We start from the raw sequence: 15358 nt of genomic DNA, 5'->3' as shown, positions 1-15358 counted from the left end.
CTATATATATATATATATATATATATATATATATATATATATATATATATATATATATATATATATATATATATATATCGGTTGCTATAACAAGTGTAAAAAGAATAAGATGTGGAATAGCATCGATGAGTAAGTTTTAAACAATTGTTTAGTATTTTTTTATTGAGAATGATGTGTTTTTATAAGTTCTTGATGACGATGTTGTTGATTGATTTCAAGACATGGTGACTAGATGGATTTAGTTGTGACTTTTGTTTAAATTATATATATAATTTTTGATTTACGACTTAAATATTAAGAAACTACATCATTTACTATTTTGAGTCTTGACAATGTTTGTATCTCGTATCAAAATTTTTGGTTCTGTCACTGACTGATATAATGCTTTTAAATTAAACCATTAAAAGGTTATCTAACAAACTTAGTCAAACTTCTAAGTTGGTGACAAAATCCCTACTTCTAAAATACTGTAGCAAAATGGTTGTTAGATTAAGTCCAAGACAGGCATACTTAGTTTGGCAAATTGACATTTTTAGATCCTCCTCCGTTATTTTCTAGTTGAGAATAATTTCCCTAATTCATATGTTTTATTTAATATAATTTTAATAACTTATAAGTCTTGGTCCATAATTTCCATAGTTCTTTATGATTATAATCAATTATATTAATTTATGTTTAAAATAATATAAATATAAAATAACTTTCAAAATTATCTAATTCATCAAGTATGCTATCCTATAAATAACTATTTTATTATGAATTTATAATTTAATGATAATTTTTTTTGGAACAATAAATCTAACACACTTCTATATTATTTTTTATTCTATTTATATATCATATGAGACTTAAACCCACGATCTTAAGAAATAAGAACAATATCTAATACCGTTGAGTTAAAAACCATTTGATTGATCAAAACTTCAACCTAAACTTTGTGGGTAATATGATGAAATAAAAACAATCAATCTGATTTAAATGAACAATTCTTGATATTTTTTTTAATCTCATTTATTTAATAATGATAATTGATGGAAATTATTTTACTTTTTTTTTTATAGAGAGATGACAATGACCTATATTGAAAATGTAACGATTGACAAAATTGTCCTGTTTTAAACAAAAAGTCTCGTTTGATGCTACAGTATTATAATGATAAGAGTTGAACCATCAACCTCAATAAATAAAGATACACCTGATACCATTAGATTAAAAACATTTTCATAAAAATTTTTAAGTTATAAAGTTACATATAAATCAACTTCATAAAAGATTAAAACTGAAATAAAATATTTAATAGATTATGAATTGTTTGTTCTAAAATAACACTTTTAATGAAATTTTATTCTTTCAATTTGATTTTTTTATAATAAAAATAGAAAACTCGAAAACTTTTAAAAACATAGATAATTTATAATAATAAAAATGTGAATGTGAATAATCATTTCTTTTATAAAATTTGCAAGGATAAGTTGTTAAAAATTCGGTTGGGGGTCCTTTGGTTTCGTTTGTTAATGGTTTGAATCGCCATTAATGGAGTTTCTCTAATTTCTTACGCAGTCATTTAATGCTGCAGCTCAGCAACCCAACCACCACCACCATCACCACCACCCTCTAAAACCCCTTTCCCGTTCATATTCTCCCCTATTCTTTTCCCTCCAAATGGACCACCACCATTTTCCTCAATGTCCACCACCATCCTTTACCCACCACCGCCGCCGCCGCAGCAGCAGCAACTTTCGAGCGTCACTCATTACTACATAACCAACCTTGGTCTCGGTTACGCAATCGCCATCGCTTTCGGATTCCTCGTCCTCTTCTCCTCCCTTCTTCTAGCATCATACATCTGCTTCCGCCACCGTCATACACACCGCAACCAAATTCGAAACCCTAACGGCGGTGGTTCCGATAACGGCGTCTTCGTCCCCAGCATAATTTTCGTCGACGAAGAGAACAACGAAGATCTGAACGTTGTTGTTGGACTGGATCAGTCCGTTATCAACTCGTACCCTAAGTTTCCGTTCTCGAAAGGGATTCCGAAAGGGATTGAAACTCTTTGCGCGATTTGTTTGTGCGAATATAGAGAGGCGGAGATGATGCGGATGTTGCCTGATTGTAAGCACTGTTTTCACTTGACTTGCGTCGACGCTTGGTTGAAACTGAACGCGAGTTGTCCTGTTTGTCGGAGCTCGCCGCTTCCGACGCCGTTATCTACTCCGTTGGCGGAGGTTGTTCCTCTCTCACACTACTCCGACGGCCGTCGCCGGAGGTGATCGTCAGTTTGTCAATGTAACAGCACTCACCAACCGGAACAAGAACCAGAACAAGATCTTGTCTTCTGTTTCTTTTATCTGTCCTCAAGTGATGAATTATATTAGTTGATTTCATTGGTTTCCTATATTTGTAGCTTGATTTGAGCTTATGTAAATCTAGATTGTTTTGGATCTTAATATTATACTGAATATTTTCTTATTATTGGGATTGGAAGAAGAATTGTTTGAGGATTATGATCAAGTTGTTTGATCTTGATTCTTGAGATCTGACATCAAATTCTTCCTCTCATCAAAGGTACCAAACTCCATTACTGCATATCTGTTTCTCTCTGAAACTTTTATCAGTTTATGTATCTTAGGGCATCATTAACATTGGTATATGATTATTATTATTATTATTATTACTATTAATCTACATTTTTGTGAAGCAATTTGTTAATTTCAAACTTAAATACATGAAGAGAAGGTTGAATGGTTCGAAATCCCAAAAAGGCAAGACATCTTTTTCCAAGTGGTCAAGACCCATGTCCTTGACTCGTGCTTTATGCATATGGTGTATGGTGTAGGGTCAGGGTCACCTTTCATTTGGTCCAACCAACGGTTTTGGAGGAAAACTTTTTAATTTACATTTGGAAATTTGCTTCATAGTCTGGTTATAGAAAAACAGAAAACTATATAATGAAGGGACAATGGACCAACATGTAGACCCTAAAACATATGGATAATTGGTGTATTATAGACATATATTTTAGAGCAAGTTACACAAATGATCCATGTGGTTTGTAAAATTCGGACAATCCCTATTGTTTGATTTTGTTTTGATTTTAGTCCTTATCAAACCTGAAATGACTAAAATTCACTCTCTTTCTCGACCTGTTCCTCCGCACAATATTAAAGATTAGGTGTAACCCCACTCCATTCACCTCCGGTCACTAAAATTAGACTTGAAATTAAATCAAAACGAAACAAAAATCAAACCCTAACGTGAAATCGAAACATAACTAGAAATTTGCAACAAAAAACATTATGATGTATGCATAAGAATCAAAATATGCAAAGTAGTTATTTTACATTGATCACCAAAATTGAAACAAAACAAAACTATATGGATTGGATGGTGCGAATCAAAGAGGGTTTGAGACCAAATCACAACTATCCTAAACCATAGGGACCATTCATGTAATTTACTCTATATTTTAAATTGTATATTTATTGAAGACTTAATGATGCAAGTGTGAAAGTCACTTCGGTGGAACAACGAAGAGGTGGCTTTGATTAAACATCATGTGCCAACTTGTACTTGTATCAAGAATCAACTAATTGTGATGTGTCCTTTAGCTTACCACCAATGCTGTACCTACCGACACTAACAAAAAAATGTTAGTAGGGGTGTTTGCTTCGTCACATTTTCTTTTTTAATTAATCAATTTGTAAATAGAAATGGTTAAAATTGGAATCAAAACTATTCTGAATCTGTTGTCACGTAATGATTTTTTTTTTCCAATTACTTTTTTTATGAAGGTTGTAAAAGTGGTATTAAGTGGGTTAAGTAGCGATTATGGATTATCATCCTAGTTGATGATTACTTGACAACTAGTCAAGGATCCTTAGTTATATATCAATTAAATTTTAAAAAATTAAATATTGTTATTATCATAACAAATTAGGTAAATACAACCAATATCATAACAAAATAGATTAATATGATAAAAGAGTATTTGGTCTAACGATATCAAAATATTTGAAAACGTGTCACTCCGTTAAAAGTTGAGGGTTCCAATCTGGTCGTTGATAAAATAAGTAGATTAAGAGTAGAATTAGAGGGTGTGTATTAGCCATTCAAAAAAAGAATAATTTATGAAGTTTTTTTAAGATTTTTTTTTCATTGTCATTAAAACATTAGGGCTAAGGCTTGGCATTCGTTTGAATAGATAGTTTCGATGTGATCCGAGCCAATGAATAGTGTTTGTTTTCGGTATTCAAAACATGAATATGTAGTACAAACTAAATTGAAACCCGATGTTAACTATTCAAATTATAATTTAATTGGATCAATTTACAATTTTATTATCAACAATGAAGACATTCATCGAAATTATATAACTTTGACATTCACACGAACTCAAATGGTTCAAAATGAAACATAAACAAAGGTTTTGAAAATCGGACCGGTTGTCTTATCGATTTGATGGTTCAACCGTTTGAACCGGTCTAAAAATCTTGATGACATCTTTATTACATCATAACAGTTTTAAAATTATAAAAAAAAAATACAAAACGCCTCCAAAATTAAGTTGAAAATAGACAGGAGGCAAGAAATATGGTTTTGGTTCGTATAAAAACTTCCAATGAAATTAGATTAAGTTTAATTAAAAAGAATTAGAAAAGGAATTGGAAATATATATATATATATATATATATATATATATATATATATATATATATATATATATATTCTAAAACCATTTTTTAGTGGTTGAACCAGTATCGGTAGAACCGGTTTTCGTAAATACCGACCGGTTTTCACTAATTATCATACAAAAAGTTTTTGTTTTTCAAAAAACCGATAACATGACCAGTTTAACGGGTCGAACTAGCTGATCTGGTACGGTTTTCAAAACAATGAATGTAAGAGGTTAAAGTTAAAAAAGGGTTAAAGTGGAAGTAAAAAAGAAATGGTACTCCCACGACCGAAAACAAATTTAGAAGTTTATAAAAAAGTTTGGTCAATGTAGGCTTCAGGGTTATCTGGACCGGTCTTTTCTTGGTATGAAAAAAGCCTGGTTCAGCCCGGTCTTTGTATGTTCTACTATGTATTTATTTATTATATTTACATGACATGATTGTTATTAATATGAAACAAAATATGTATTCTTGTTTACCTCCGTTTTTTCATTAAACTCCAATATAATGTAAAACTTTCACTTCGTCCAGCCAAACACTTCATGTAATCATACTCAACAACAAAATAATGGTAAAAGAAAATCATACAAAATGACTGAATAAGAAGTACCGAGTACGTCATACTTGGTTGTTGAGTCGTGGCAAAAACAATTAAAAAAATAAATACTTGGTCCAAAAAAATAATTCAAAGATTTATTTCTTGAAAAACATTACTTCGCTATTTATTACACGATATTAGTTGTCGTTAAGTTTTTCTATTTTATTCTACTAAGAAGTACTCAACATTTAATCATTGGTCAAAAACTTTTATTTATTAGCCAGTTTACCACTTGAATTACTATATTTTCCAAAATTACTCTGATTTATTAGCAAAATTACTATAATTTCAAAAATTATTTTTCATAAACATTGTACATTGGTCAAAAACATCATCCTCATTCCTCAATAACACAGAGGTCCTAGTTGCATATGAATCAGTTAAACATTAAAATATAGCTTTAAAAAGATAATAAAGTAAAAAAAATCTTATATGACCAAAATCAAGATATCATTAGTAAAATTAATTTTTAAATATTTTACCCAAAAAATAAAAAAAAATTAGCATCAATGTTTCACAAGGTATGATGCCCATACTTCATCAGCTGGTGGGGGAGGTTCAACCCAATGACCTGGTATTCGACTGCAACAAAAAAATAAAAATAAAAATCAAACCAAATTAATATTTAATAAAATAAACACATCTACAACTTTATTACAACTCTATGATTTTTTTTTTAAACTCACCTTCCTCCATGTCGTATATATGCATCCCATGTTCGTCTCACCTGTAAGTAAAATTAAATAAATAATTATATAAATCCAAGTAGTAATTATTACAAATCATAAATTTACAAAACTCACCTCGATTAGCGTCCCCATATCAGTGCTACTTCCATGATAATAATGATAAAATTCAAGTGGTAAACTTGCTGAATAATCATAATATCCGTTACCATGATTATTTACATCAACAACTGCATTTGTTCCTTCTTTTACTTCAATCTCATTTATTTTTTCTTCAATTACTTTATCTCCATTTTTAACAAAACTTTGATCATCTTCTGAATTTAAAAAATTTGTAATTGCATCTTTAGCAGTATTTGTATCAGCTGCAGCCATTGCTTGCCTCTCCTCTTCCTCAACTGCAACACGAATTCTTTCAAGAAATTTGTCATCCTCCTCTGGGAGAAAATGCCCTGAAAAAGAATTAATAATTATACACTGAAATAATAACAAACTTTATGTTTATTACAAATACAAACCTTGCTTTGTTAATTTCTGGATCCTGATCGAGCGTAATTCTTGTAATTTCTCCACAATCAACACTAATTCTAGCTGAAATTTAAAAAAAAAAAAAAATGAGAATCTGAATTTTTAAGATTATGATAAAATGATTTTATAAAAAGTTGAAGATTTAGATTATTATCCGTTTATCACCTCTGATTCTAATCTTATTCGCTCCTCTTTAGCTTTTTGTTTTGCAATTTCTTTCATCTTCTCCACCTGTGAACAAACTTGAACTAATTAAATTATGTGCAAAAACTTGGGTCTTAAGTTAAAGATTAGTCTCAAATTCCAATATTACCCTTTGCTTTGCGATTTCTTTTGCAATTTCCTTAGCCCTCCATTCATCAGCTTCTTGATCAGCTTTCTCAAATTGCTCATGTTCCTTGTAAAACATGAAAAAATTAGGTAAACTCAAACATACTGAAAAAGTTCATACTATGATTAAAAAAAAATATAAAAGAAAATGAAATTAAAATTGAGGGTGGATGTATCACTGACCTTTGCAAGCATTTCACCTATTTGTTGTCTCTTTCTTTTCCTCCAAAGTTTGTTTCTTTTATGCTTATGGAGTTTATTTGCTAATTTCACAGCTGCAGATTTCTCCTCCCATGGTGTTTTATCATCAGTGATGATCTTAAATGGTTGAAGATCAATGTTCAGTTTTGATATCAATCCATTTGCTGCTTCTAATGAGATTTTCTCTTGAGTATCCAATGTCATCATGTTGTTCTCAAGAAACTTCTGGAATCTTCCAATTATAGTTTCATTTGAATCAGTATTCTCTGTTTCTTCTAAGTTTCCGTCTTTCATTGCCATAAGCATCTCCAATTCCTTTTCCCTGTAACAACTCTTAACTAAATAACTTGAAGTTGGAATCAGAGAATAATTATTGGAATCATGAATCAAAACTAAATGATTATCTTGTAAGTTATACTCACATTGCTTCTGCAAGATGAAGAGTGTTTTGTAATTCCTTGAGGGAGCTTTGCACATTTGTTGGGTTCCAAAAGCCACTTGTCAATGGTGGCATTGGTGGGACCCATGGTGCAGGTGCAACTGGATGAAATGGAGGTGGATTCATCGGACGCATCATCATATTCATACAAACAGATACTGCATAAAAATTACAAAATCATGGAACATTTTGAAGTCAGAGGTCTTGATACCCTAAAACGCATACAAAAGTGGTAAAAGTCATGGTTTTGTGATAATACATAAGTTTCGAGTTAATCTAAAAATCACAAACCCAAATGTATGTATCTATCTATAGACTATAGGTATTGGCATACGTTCCACATTTGAAAAACTGTGTTTAAAAATTGCAAACCCAAACCCTAGCTCTTTACAGTTTACACAAACAACGAAGAAACAAAAACCCTAAATCAGAAATCGGCACTTCACCATAAATCGCAAACTCAAATCCCCCACAACACCAAGGATTTACAGAAACAACGAAGAGAAAGAAGGAGATATTTATTTGTACCTGTAGAAATAGGCCACAGTCGTAAACCAAAACCGTAAATCGGACACCGGATCAGACTTCGGTGGTAGTGAGCAAGGACGCGCTTTTTGTTTGTATGGAGAAAAGGCAGAGGCAGAGGGTGAAGAGAAGAAGAAGACGTAAGGTAGCAGATGGAGTAAAGCACTGTTCATCAAGCCATTGATGAAGTCCTTAAAACCTCGCAATAATCCGATAAATAAATTATAATCACTTTTCAGACATCAAGTCAGGATGGCCGAGTGGTCTAAGGCGCCAGACTCAAGTTCTGGTCTTCGAGAGAGGGCGTGGGTTCAAATCCCACTTCTGACAATTTTAACATTTTTTTTTGTTTATATCAAGTCTCTCTTTGATATCAAATATTGTCTCGATGGAGATTCCATTTACATCAAATTTACTCAAGTATACGCATGAATAGTTATTATTAGATCATCGATGGAAATTCTTGATTACTTTTCCATATTTGATCCATTTTTCCAGTTTATGTCTTATTGCAGTGTTCATTTTAATTTTACTCCATTAACTTCACACTATTTGTCTTCTTCCGTTTAGAGGCATCACAAGCTTACACGAGGGCCTTTTAGTATGTGGTTAACATGCATGATAAAGCCCCTTGCATCTTCTCCATTACCCATCTACTCTTCACACATCAAATCGTCATTTCAAATTATATGTGTGATCAACATGTATGATATTAACTCAAATCCATCAATCCACTATTCACCAATCAAATCATCATTTCATATTACATGTGTGATCAACGTGCATTATATTAACCCAAATCCATCCATCCACTGTGCACCCATCAAATCATCATTTCAGATTACATGTGTGATCAACGTGCATTATATTAACCCAAATCCATCCATCCATTGTTCACCCATCAAATCATCATTTCAAATTACGTGTGTGATCAGCGTGCATTATATTAACCCAAATCCATCCATTCACTGTTCACCCATCAAATCGTCATTTCGGGTTACATGTGTGATTGACGTGGATGATGTTAACCCACATCAATAATCTTTAACATGATCATACTAACAATAAGAACATAACTTAGCCAGCTTCAGCCTTCATGCAAAAATTAAACATGAGTAGGTCGAAATCTTTTACATATCACTAGAGCCATTATAGAATTTGAGTCCTAAACATCAAGGTGCGTAATTGGGTTGATTGGTTGTAAAACTTAACCATAGTTTATTTTCTCTTTGTATTTTTTTCATTATAACTTCTTGCTAGCTTAATACAATTTAGTGGTTCAAAAAAATCAAACAATACAATAGTTAAAAAACTATATACCGGGAAAAAGTTTACATTGACTTCATGATTTTAATGAGATTATACTTTCTGACGTAAATGAACACAGTTTCTCGTTTTACTTTTTAATTTTTCATCATACATTTTAAAAGAAAGAATCTTATAACCAAATTAATCTCTCTTTTCGTTTAGTTGTCAAATAGAAATCAAAACTCTATTTACATTCCAAAAATAATAGGAAACATAAGTGTACCCAACAAGCCTTGGCTTTTATCTATCATTAAGCAAATATCTACACGTTTGTTATCCCTGACTATCTATGTCGAAACGTACGTGGAACTATACCAACTACCCAATCAAAAGTGTTGTTTGTTGGCTAAATTTTTCTATTTTTATAAAGCTCGCATAAGACCAAAATAGACACATGGCCCCCTATCAGATCGTCATTTTAAAGATATATGTCGGTAGTAAAAGCATCAAATCATAGAAGACGACATATAGAGAGCATACGTCAAATATGAGTAGTCACTTACTAGACATGCACATCAAAATTACATATCATAATTTGTATGCGTATGCACTATGCACAGTGTAAAATCATATTAGAGACAGAAAAATGGGGCTAGCGAGGCATTACTTTTACACAATCATTGTAAATGGAATTGGAATCCTCATCGTCAATCACTGAAAAAGAAATTCAAGTCCATGTTGAGCTATTATATAAATTACGTATGACATTGTTCTTTACTTGTGGATATATGTATTTATTTTGGTCGACATAACTAGTACAATATGAGATGGAGTCTAAAACGTATGAAATATCCGTTTTAGTTTATACTACATTTTTTTAGTTTTTATTTAAGTAACTATAAGACAAATGAAATAAGTCGTTGGATTTACACGTAGAAAGTTGACAAGTGATATCACATAATAAAGGAGCCAATAGAAAAGGAAAACAAGGCCATGTGATAAAGGGACGTACATATTAAGGAATACTTGGTTGAAAAGGCATGTTAGGATCTAGAACACATGTCCCACAAGAGACACGCTACAAAATTCTAGGTTTTTCTTGAGGAATCTATTTCGAAATATTTTAAGAGGAAATAATACAAAATCTCCTTTCTAAGTATGTAGTATTCAAGAGGATCTATGTAAGTTGTAATATAATTTAAAGTATTCAAGAGGTTCTATAGTTTTTTACTAAAACATATTAAGTGAAGAAAGTTTTATATATAGTTTTTTACTAAAACATATTAAGTGAAGAAAGTTTTATATAAACGTAGCGGGTAAACGACCAATAAGCTGTACCACAACTCATTTTCGAATGACAAAATTAATTCTTTTAAAAAACAACATCCATAGATTTTGGGGTCATAACATTACTATGCATGACCCATTAGACCTTATTGAGGAGCTCCAGAGCTTATGGCGCAAGAAAACCAAAAGTATTAAATGCAAAAAGTATAAATGTGTGTTAATTTTTCGTGCACGCTTTCTCATGTTTTGCCACTTTGCATAATGCATCTTGCCCCAACGATGAAAACCCCACTCCCCAAGCCCACAAGATGGGAAACTCCTATTAGATCCACACATACATGCTTCCCTCCAACCCATCCAAATACTAAAACATCAGTTGATCTAAGTGTTGATCTTCCTTCCAATGGGTCAGTCAAAAAGTTTACAGGTGCCTCTTTCTTGGCAGAAACTCTAATACGCCTAAATATGTCGAAAAGAACATCTCTAACCAGATCGCGTCGGTACTTAAAACTCGGGAGCTCTCTATAATGAACTACATGCTCCCAAAAGGAGTCCAAGCATGCCTTGTGACAAAGATGGCAAGTCTCATCATCCGAAAATAAAGGGATCATAAGACGATACTTGAGGATGACACGATACTCCACTGATGACATATGCTGGCCAAGACCGTCAATAGGAATAGTCATAAGAAAATCCTGAGCATGTAGGGCCCTTAGACACTCAAAATTTGCTTTCTGCCTAATCGTCATGTCGATCGTCATGTCGAAGTGAACTTCCATGTCTTGGACAATTTACTAAAAAGGGCACTCGCCAATGAGTGTTGGGCTTTTGGAGGGGCGGTGTCCTTATTAGTGAAACCGCTAAAGTCAAAGCCTAGAATCGTATCACGGAGACAGGCCAAAGCACAAACATAATCTGAATCCATAATTGAGCTCATAAGATGTGGTCTCGTAACACCCATGATTGAGCTCATGAGGCCACAAAAGCATAAGAGGAAGCCTCTACCACTAAGTACAACCCCAAACCACCAAACCTAATTAGTAACGAAGCAAGTCGCCATTGAATGTCCCCAAAAGAAAGGACCCCCACAAACCACAATGTCCTCAATCGACCCACGTAAACCTTTATCAAAAGACAAAGCAGCCTCCTCCATGTAAACGGGTTAGCATGTCCTCAGGCCAAAGAAACATTTAGCAATACCCATACAAGATCAAAGTAAAAGGAGCTCACTCTAGGGTGTAACGTCCCATTTTCACAACCAGAAATTTTTATTTTATTTGTAACATCCCGAAATAGCGAGAGTAGAGTTGAAGGGCCAAAAGTGTTAATTGGGAAAGAGCGACTCGGCGAGTCCATGGATGGACTCGGCGAGTAGAGTCGCGGCTTGACCGCGTGTTAAGTAGACGACTCGGCGAGTCGATGAGATGGACTCGGCGAGTAGGCGCTGGGTGGAGAAAACCCTAATTCTCGGGGTTGAGCCCTATATAAGGAACATTATGTTCCTTCCCCAGCCTCTTTACTTCCCTCTTGAGTTCTAGAAACCCTAAATCGCAGAGGAGCTCCATTGTTGAGTGGATTGAAGCTTGGAGAAGTAATCTTTGAAGGAAATTGTGGGAATTGAAGGCTTGGGGCAAGGGGCTTTGCTTGGAATCAACTTCATTTCAGTTGGGGGCGTCTATTGGAGGTAATATCTTGTTCTTGGCCTGATTGTATGTTGTTTCTTCAATTTGGGGTTTGTGGGATCTTGCCTAAGGATGTAAATGGAAGTCTAAAGGGGTAGATCTGAGGTTGCTACCTCAGATCTGGAGAAGAGGAGAATCAGAGAGCATGAAAGTCCCTGTGTTGGAGTGTGTGGTGAAGCTTGCAAGTCCCAAACCTTAGTTATGAGTGAATATGGCTTAGATCTCTATGGATTCACGTAAAGATTGCCACTTTACGTGATGGATGAATTGTAGGAGGCTAGATCTATGTTTTGGGTCATTTGCATGGCCTGGAATGCTTCTGAATGGATTCAGATCGGTGATACTCGGCGAGTCACATGGGTGAACTCGACGAGTTGCTTGAAGATGAGCTGGGACTCGACGAGTTGGAAGAACAACTCGGCGAGTCAGATGAAGATAGCCTTGAACTCGGCGAGTTGTATGAACAACTCGGTGAGTAGGTTGATGATAGCTTTAGACTCGGCGAGTCTATTCTTGGACTCGGCGAGTCTTGTCGAAGAGTTCCGATATTCTCTGGTCGAGTCGAGAATCGATGAGTCAAGGGATGACTCGGTGAGTCGTGTGCGAGTGGACTCTGAGTTGTTGGACTCGGCGAGTCTCGGGGTGACTCGGCGAGTCAGGTCGCGGATGGAGTGAAGTCTGAGTATGGGAACTCGGCGAGTCATAGGGTTGACTCGGCGAGTAGGGTCAGTCAGGAGTTGACTTTGACCTTGTCTTTGTCCAAGGGTTGACCAATGGTGTCCAGGGGCATTTTGGTAATTATTGTTTGTTGTTTTGAGTTCAGCGCAGTGGTGGTTGACCAGTGGTGGAGATCGTATCGGTGATCGGAGTAGCTTGGATTATCTGTTCAGTCGGCAGCTTCGAGGTGAGTTATCCTCACTATATCAACGGGGTCTAAGGCACCAAGGCCGGCCCTTATCGGATTGAGATCCGGGTAGTTGTTTTTATGTTGCTGCTTTATCATGGTTACATCCTGTGAGTTAGGATGGTATATGCTAGAGACCTGATTGAGATTGGTATCCAGAGAGATAGGGAGATGCTATGTTAGTGACCTGTTAGGTCGGTATCCTGGTTAGGATAGTGGCATGTTATGTGATCTGTTGATCTGCTTGTTATCTGTGAATTGTTAGATGATTGTATGTATGTGTGCATGGATGTTTGGACTGGAGTTGGGTTGAGGCGGGTCCTGCTGTGTGCAGTAGGCCAAGATACCCAGGGCGGTCCGGTTGTCCCGTAGGCTCAGCGAGCGGTCCGGATAGGCTGTAAGTCCCGGTAGGGGCGGACCAGACGTGCCGAAGGCTCGGAGAGTGGACCAGACAGACTGAAGGCCCGACGCGGGCGGACCAGTCATACTGTAGACTCAGAGAGTGGACCAGGTGGATTGAAGGCCCGGGAACGGGCGGACCAATCACCCTGCAGACTCGATGTATGCGGATTGACTCAGAGGGTGGACCAGGTGGACTGTTGGCCGGTGCGGCGGACCAGTCACACAGTAGACCCGGAGAGCATGGCTGTTCTATGATCAGATATGTTTTGGCATGTTATGCGTGTATGGTATTTGTGGCTGGTATTTTGGGGGTATCTCACTAAGCTTTCGGGCTTACAGTTGTGGTTTCATGTTTTTCAGGTTCTTCAGGAGATCGTGGCAAGGCGAAGGCGCGATCGTACCGCTCCTCATGATTTTGTGGTGTCATGATTTTGGGAATACGATAAATGTTTTGTATTGAAAACCTTTTTGTAAAGAATTATGAGAATTTAGATGTTTTTGAAATATTTAAAATTTGTTGTATTTTTCGGTCGTTACATTATTTAAGTAAAGCATCCCAATTATAAATTCGTTATGGAGAAAACCATTTATTTCAAATACATTTGTAAAAAATCAGAATAATATTAAAGCGTGGAATCTTCATTGTTGTTGATGAATGTGTACAGTTACACCTTCACCTTCCCATGATGACCGATGATACCAGAAACAATAAACAACTGAGTAAGCACAAAGCTTAGTGAGTTTCCCCTAAAATACATCATATGATAAACATACAAGCACACATCGGGTCCACTCAGCCATTGGGCTAGAATACCCAGGGTTTGTTGGCCTACCGCCTTAACCCAAATTCTCTTCCAAAGCCTCCGTGCCTATGGCTTACAGTCGGCCCGCACCGGGTATCTTCGGCTACAACACAAAGCAGGACCGCCTCAACCCACAACTACCATATGTCGACATATAAACAATTAGGATCAAGTAGGCACATAATACAGACAAACAACAATCATACAACTCATTACCGCCTACTAGTCCTCACACTGCACACAGTTTCGCTACCTGCTATCCTCTATGAAATGTGTAACCATAAGTAACCAGAGGTGAGATAGCCACCCGAATAGATGATCATACTCTAGAGCCACAACAAACAAGGAACAGACAACAAAATCCTAGATCAAGAGTTCTCAGGCTATCCTACATGACCACATACAGTCCATAGGGCACTCCACTCGATAATAACTAGCAAGTACAGATAAACATACAGTGCACTATAGCATAGCAACATCTTATATACCAGGATACCGATCTAACAGATCAACACAACATAGCAACATCCTATATAACAGGATACTGATCTAACGGATCACTACAGCATAGCAACATCCTATATAACAGGATACCGATCTAACATATCACTACAACATAGCAACGTCCTAAATACTAGAACACATATCTAATAGATCACTACAACATAACAACATCCTAAATACTAGGATACAGATCTAACATATCACTACAACATAGCAACATCCTAAATATCAACAATCCAAGGAATTTATAACCATGTATACTCAGATGTGAGATAGACATCCGGACATGTGATCCTACTCTAGAACCATAACCAAACAAGGAACATGTAAACGAGCCTAGATCAAGAGTCATCAGTCTATCCTACATGACTATATACAGTGCCTAAGACATCCCTCTACTAATAGATAACCAAAACTAGTGGGTCGACATTATTACCTTCGACCCATGGTACAATGAGGCGAAACTCACCTAAAATGAAGAAACTCGTGAACATTGTGATATGCTCCATGCTACACTGCTTGCTTTAGCGGATCCACTAACATCA

At 35.5% G+C, this 15358-nt stretch overlaps 2 protein-coding genes and 1 non-coding gene across 4 annotated transcripts; 2 read left to right on the top strand and 1 right to left on the bottom strand.

Annotated features, from left to right (window-relative positions):
* Positions 1-1482: 1482 nt before the first annotated feature.
* Positions 1483-2475, top strand: LOC111878532 (RING-H2 finger protein ATL67). Its single transcript, XM_023875047.3, has one exon. It carries the CDS (start codon positions 1686-1688, stop codon positions 2271-2273), a length of 588 nt encoding a protein of 195 aa, XP_023730815.1. The 5' UTR covers positions 1483-1685; the 3' UTR covers positions 2274-2475.
* A 3211-nt stretch (positions 2476-5686) lies between these two features.
* Positions 5687-8158, bottom strand: LOC111878556 (U11/U12 small nuclear ribonucleoprotein 59 kDa protein). 2 transcript variants are annotated; one of them, XM_023875074.3, is made up of 9 exons: positions 7987-8158; positions 7442-7616; positions 7002-7357; positions 6802-6885; positions 6654-6719; positions 6479-6551; positions 6078-6412; positions 5961-6001; positions 5687-5856 (listed from the first exon to the last, which is right to left on the bottom strand). In XM_023875074.3, the coding sequence occupies exons 2-9, from the start codon at positions 7494-7496 to the stop codon at positions 5781-5783; spliced, it is 1086 nt and encodes a 361-aa protein (XP_023730842.1). In that variant the 5' UTR covers positions 7497-7616; positions 7987-8158; the 3' UTR covers positions 5687-5780. The 2 variants fall into 2 exon arrangements, with proteins under 2 accessions (XP_023730842.1, XP_023730841.1); XM_023875073.3 differs by having other exon boundaries at positions 7002-7341; positions 7987-8154.
* A 71-nt stretch (positions 8159-8229) lies between these two features.
* On the top strand, positions 8230-8313 carry TRNAL-CAA (transfer RNA leucine (anticodon CAA)). Its single transcript has one exon. It is a non-coding gene; the product is annotated as a tRNA-Leu (tRNA).
* The last annotated feature ends 7045 nt before the right edge of the window (positions 8314-15358 follow it).

The sequence above is a fragment of the Lactuca sativa genome, chromosome 4 (genome assembly GCF_002870075.4).
Source record: "Lactuca sativa cultivar Salinas chromosome 4, Lsat_Salinas_v11, whole genome shotgun sequence".
Classification (NCBI taxonomy): Eukaryota; Viridiplantae; Streptophyta; class Magnoliopsida; order Asterales; family Asteraceae; genus Lactuca; species Lactuca sativa.
This window is presented reverse-complemented; position numbering and strand designations above follow the sequence as displayed.

Bases quoted from the DNA above. Each gene is read 5' to 3' on its own strand.
- LOC111878556 (XM_023875073.3), bottom strand. From the start codon at position 7,605: ATGAATATGATGATGCGTCCGATGAATCCACCTCCATTTCATCCAGTT. The intron at 6,886-7,001 runs GTCAGTGATACA...ATGTTTTACAAG, and splicing joins TAGGTGAAATGCTTGCAAAG to GAACATGAGCAATTTGAGAA. The intron at 6,413-6,478 runs GTTTGTATTTGT...ATTCTTTTTCAG, and splicing joins CCAGAAATTAACAAAGCAAG to GGCATTTTCTCCCAGAGGAG.
- LOC111878532 (XM_023875047.3), top strand. From the start codon at position 1,686: ATGTCCACCACCATCCTTTACCCACCACCGCCGCCGCCGCAGCAGCAG.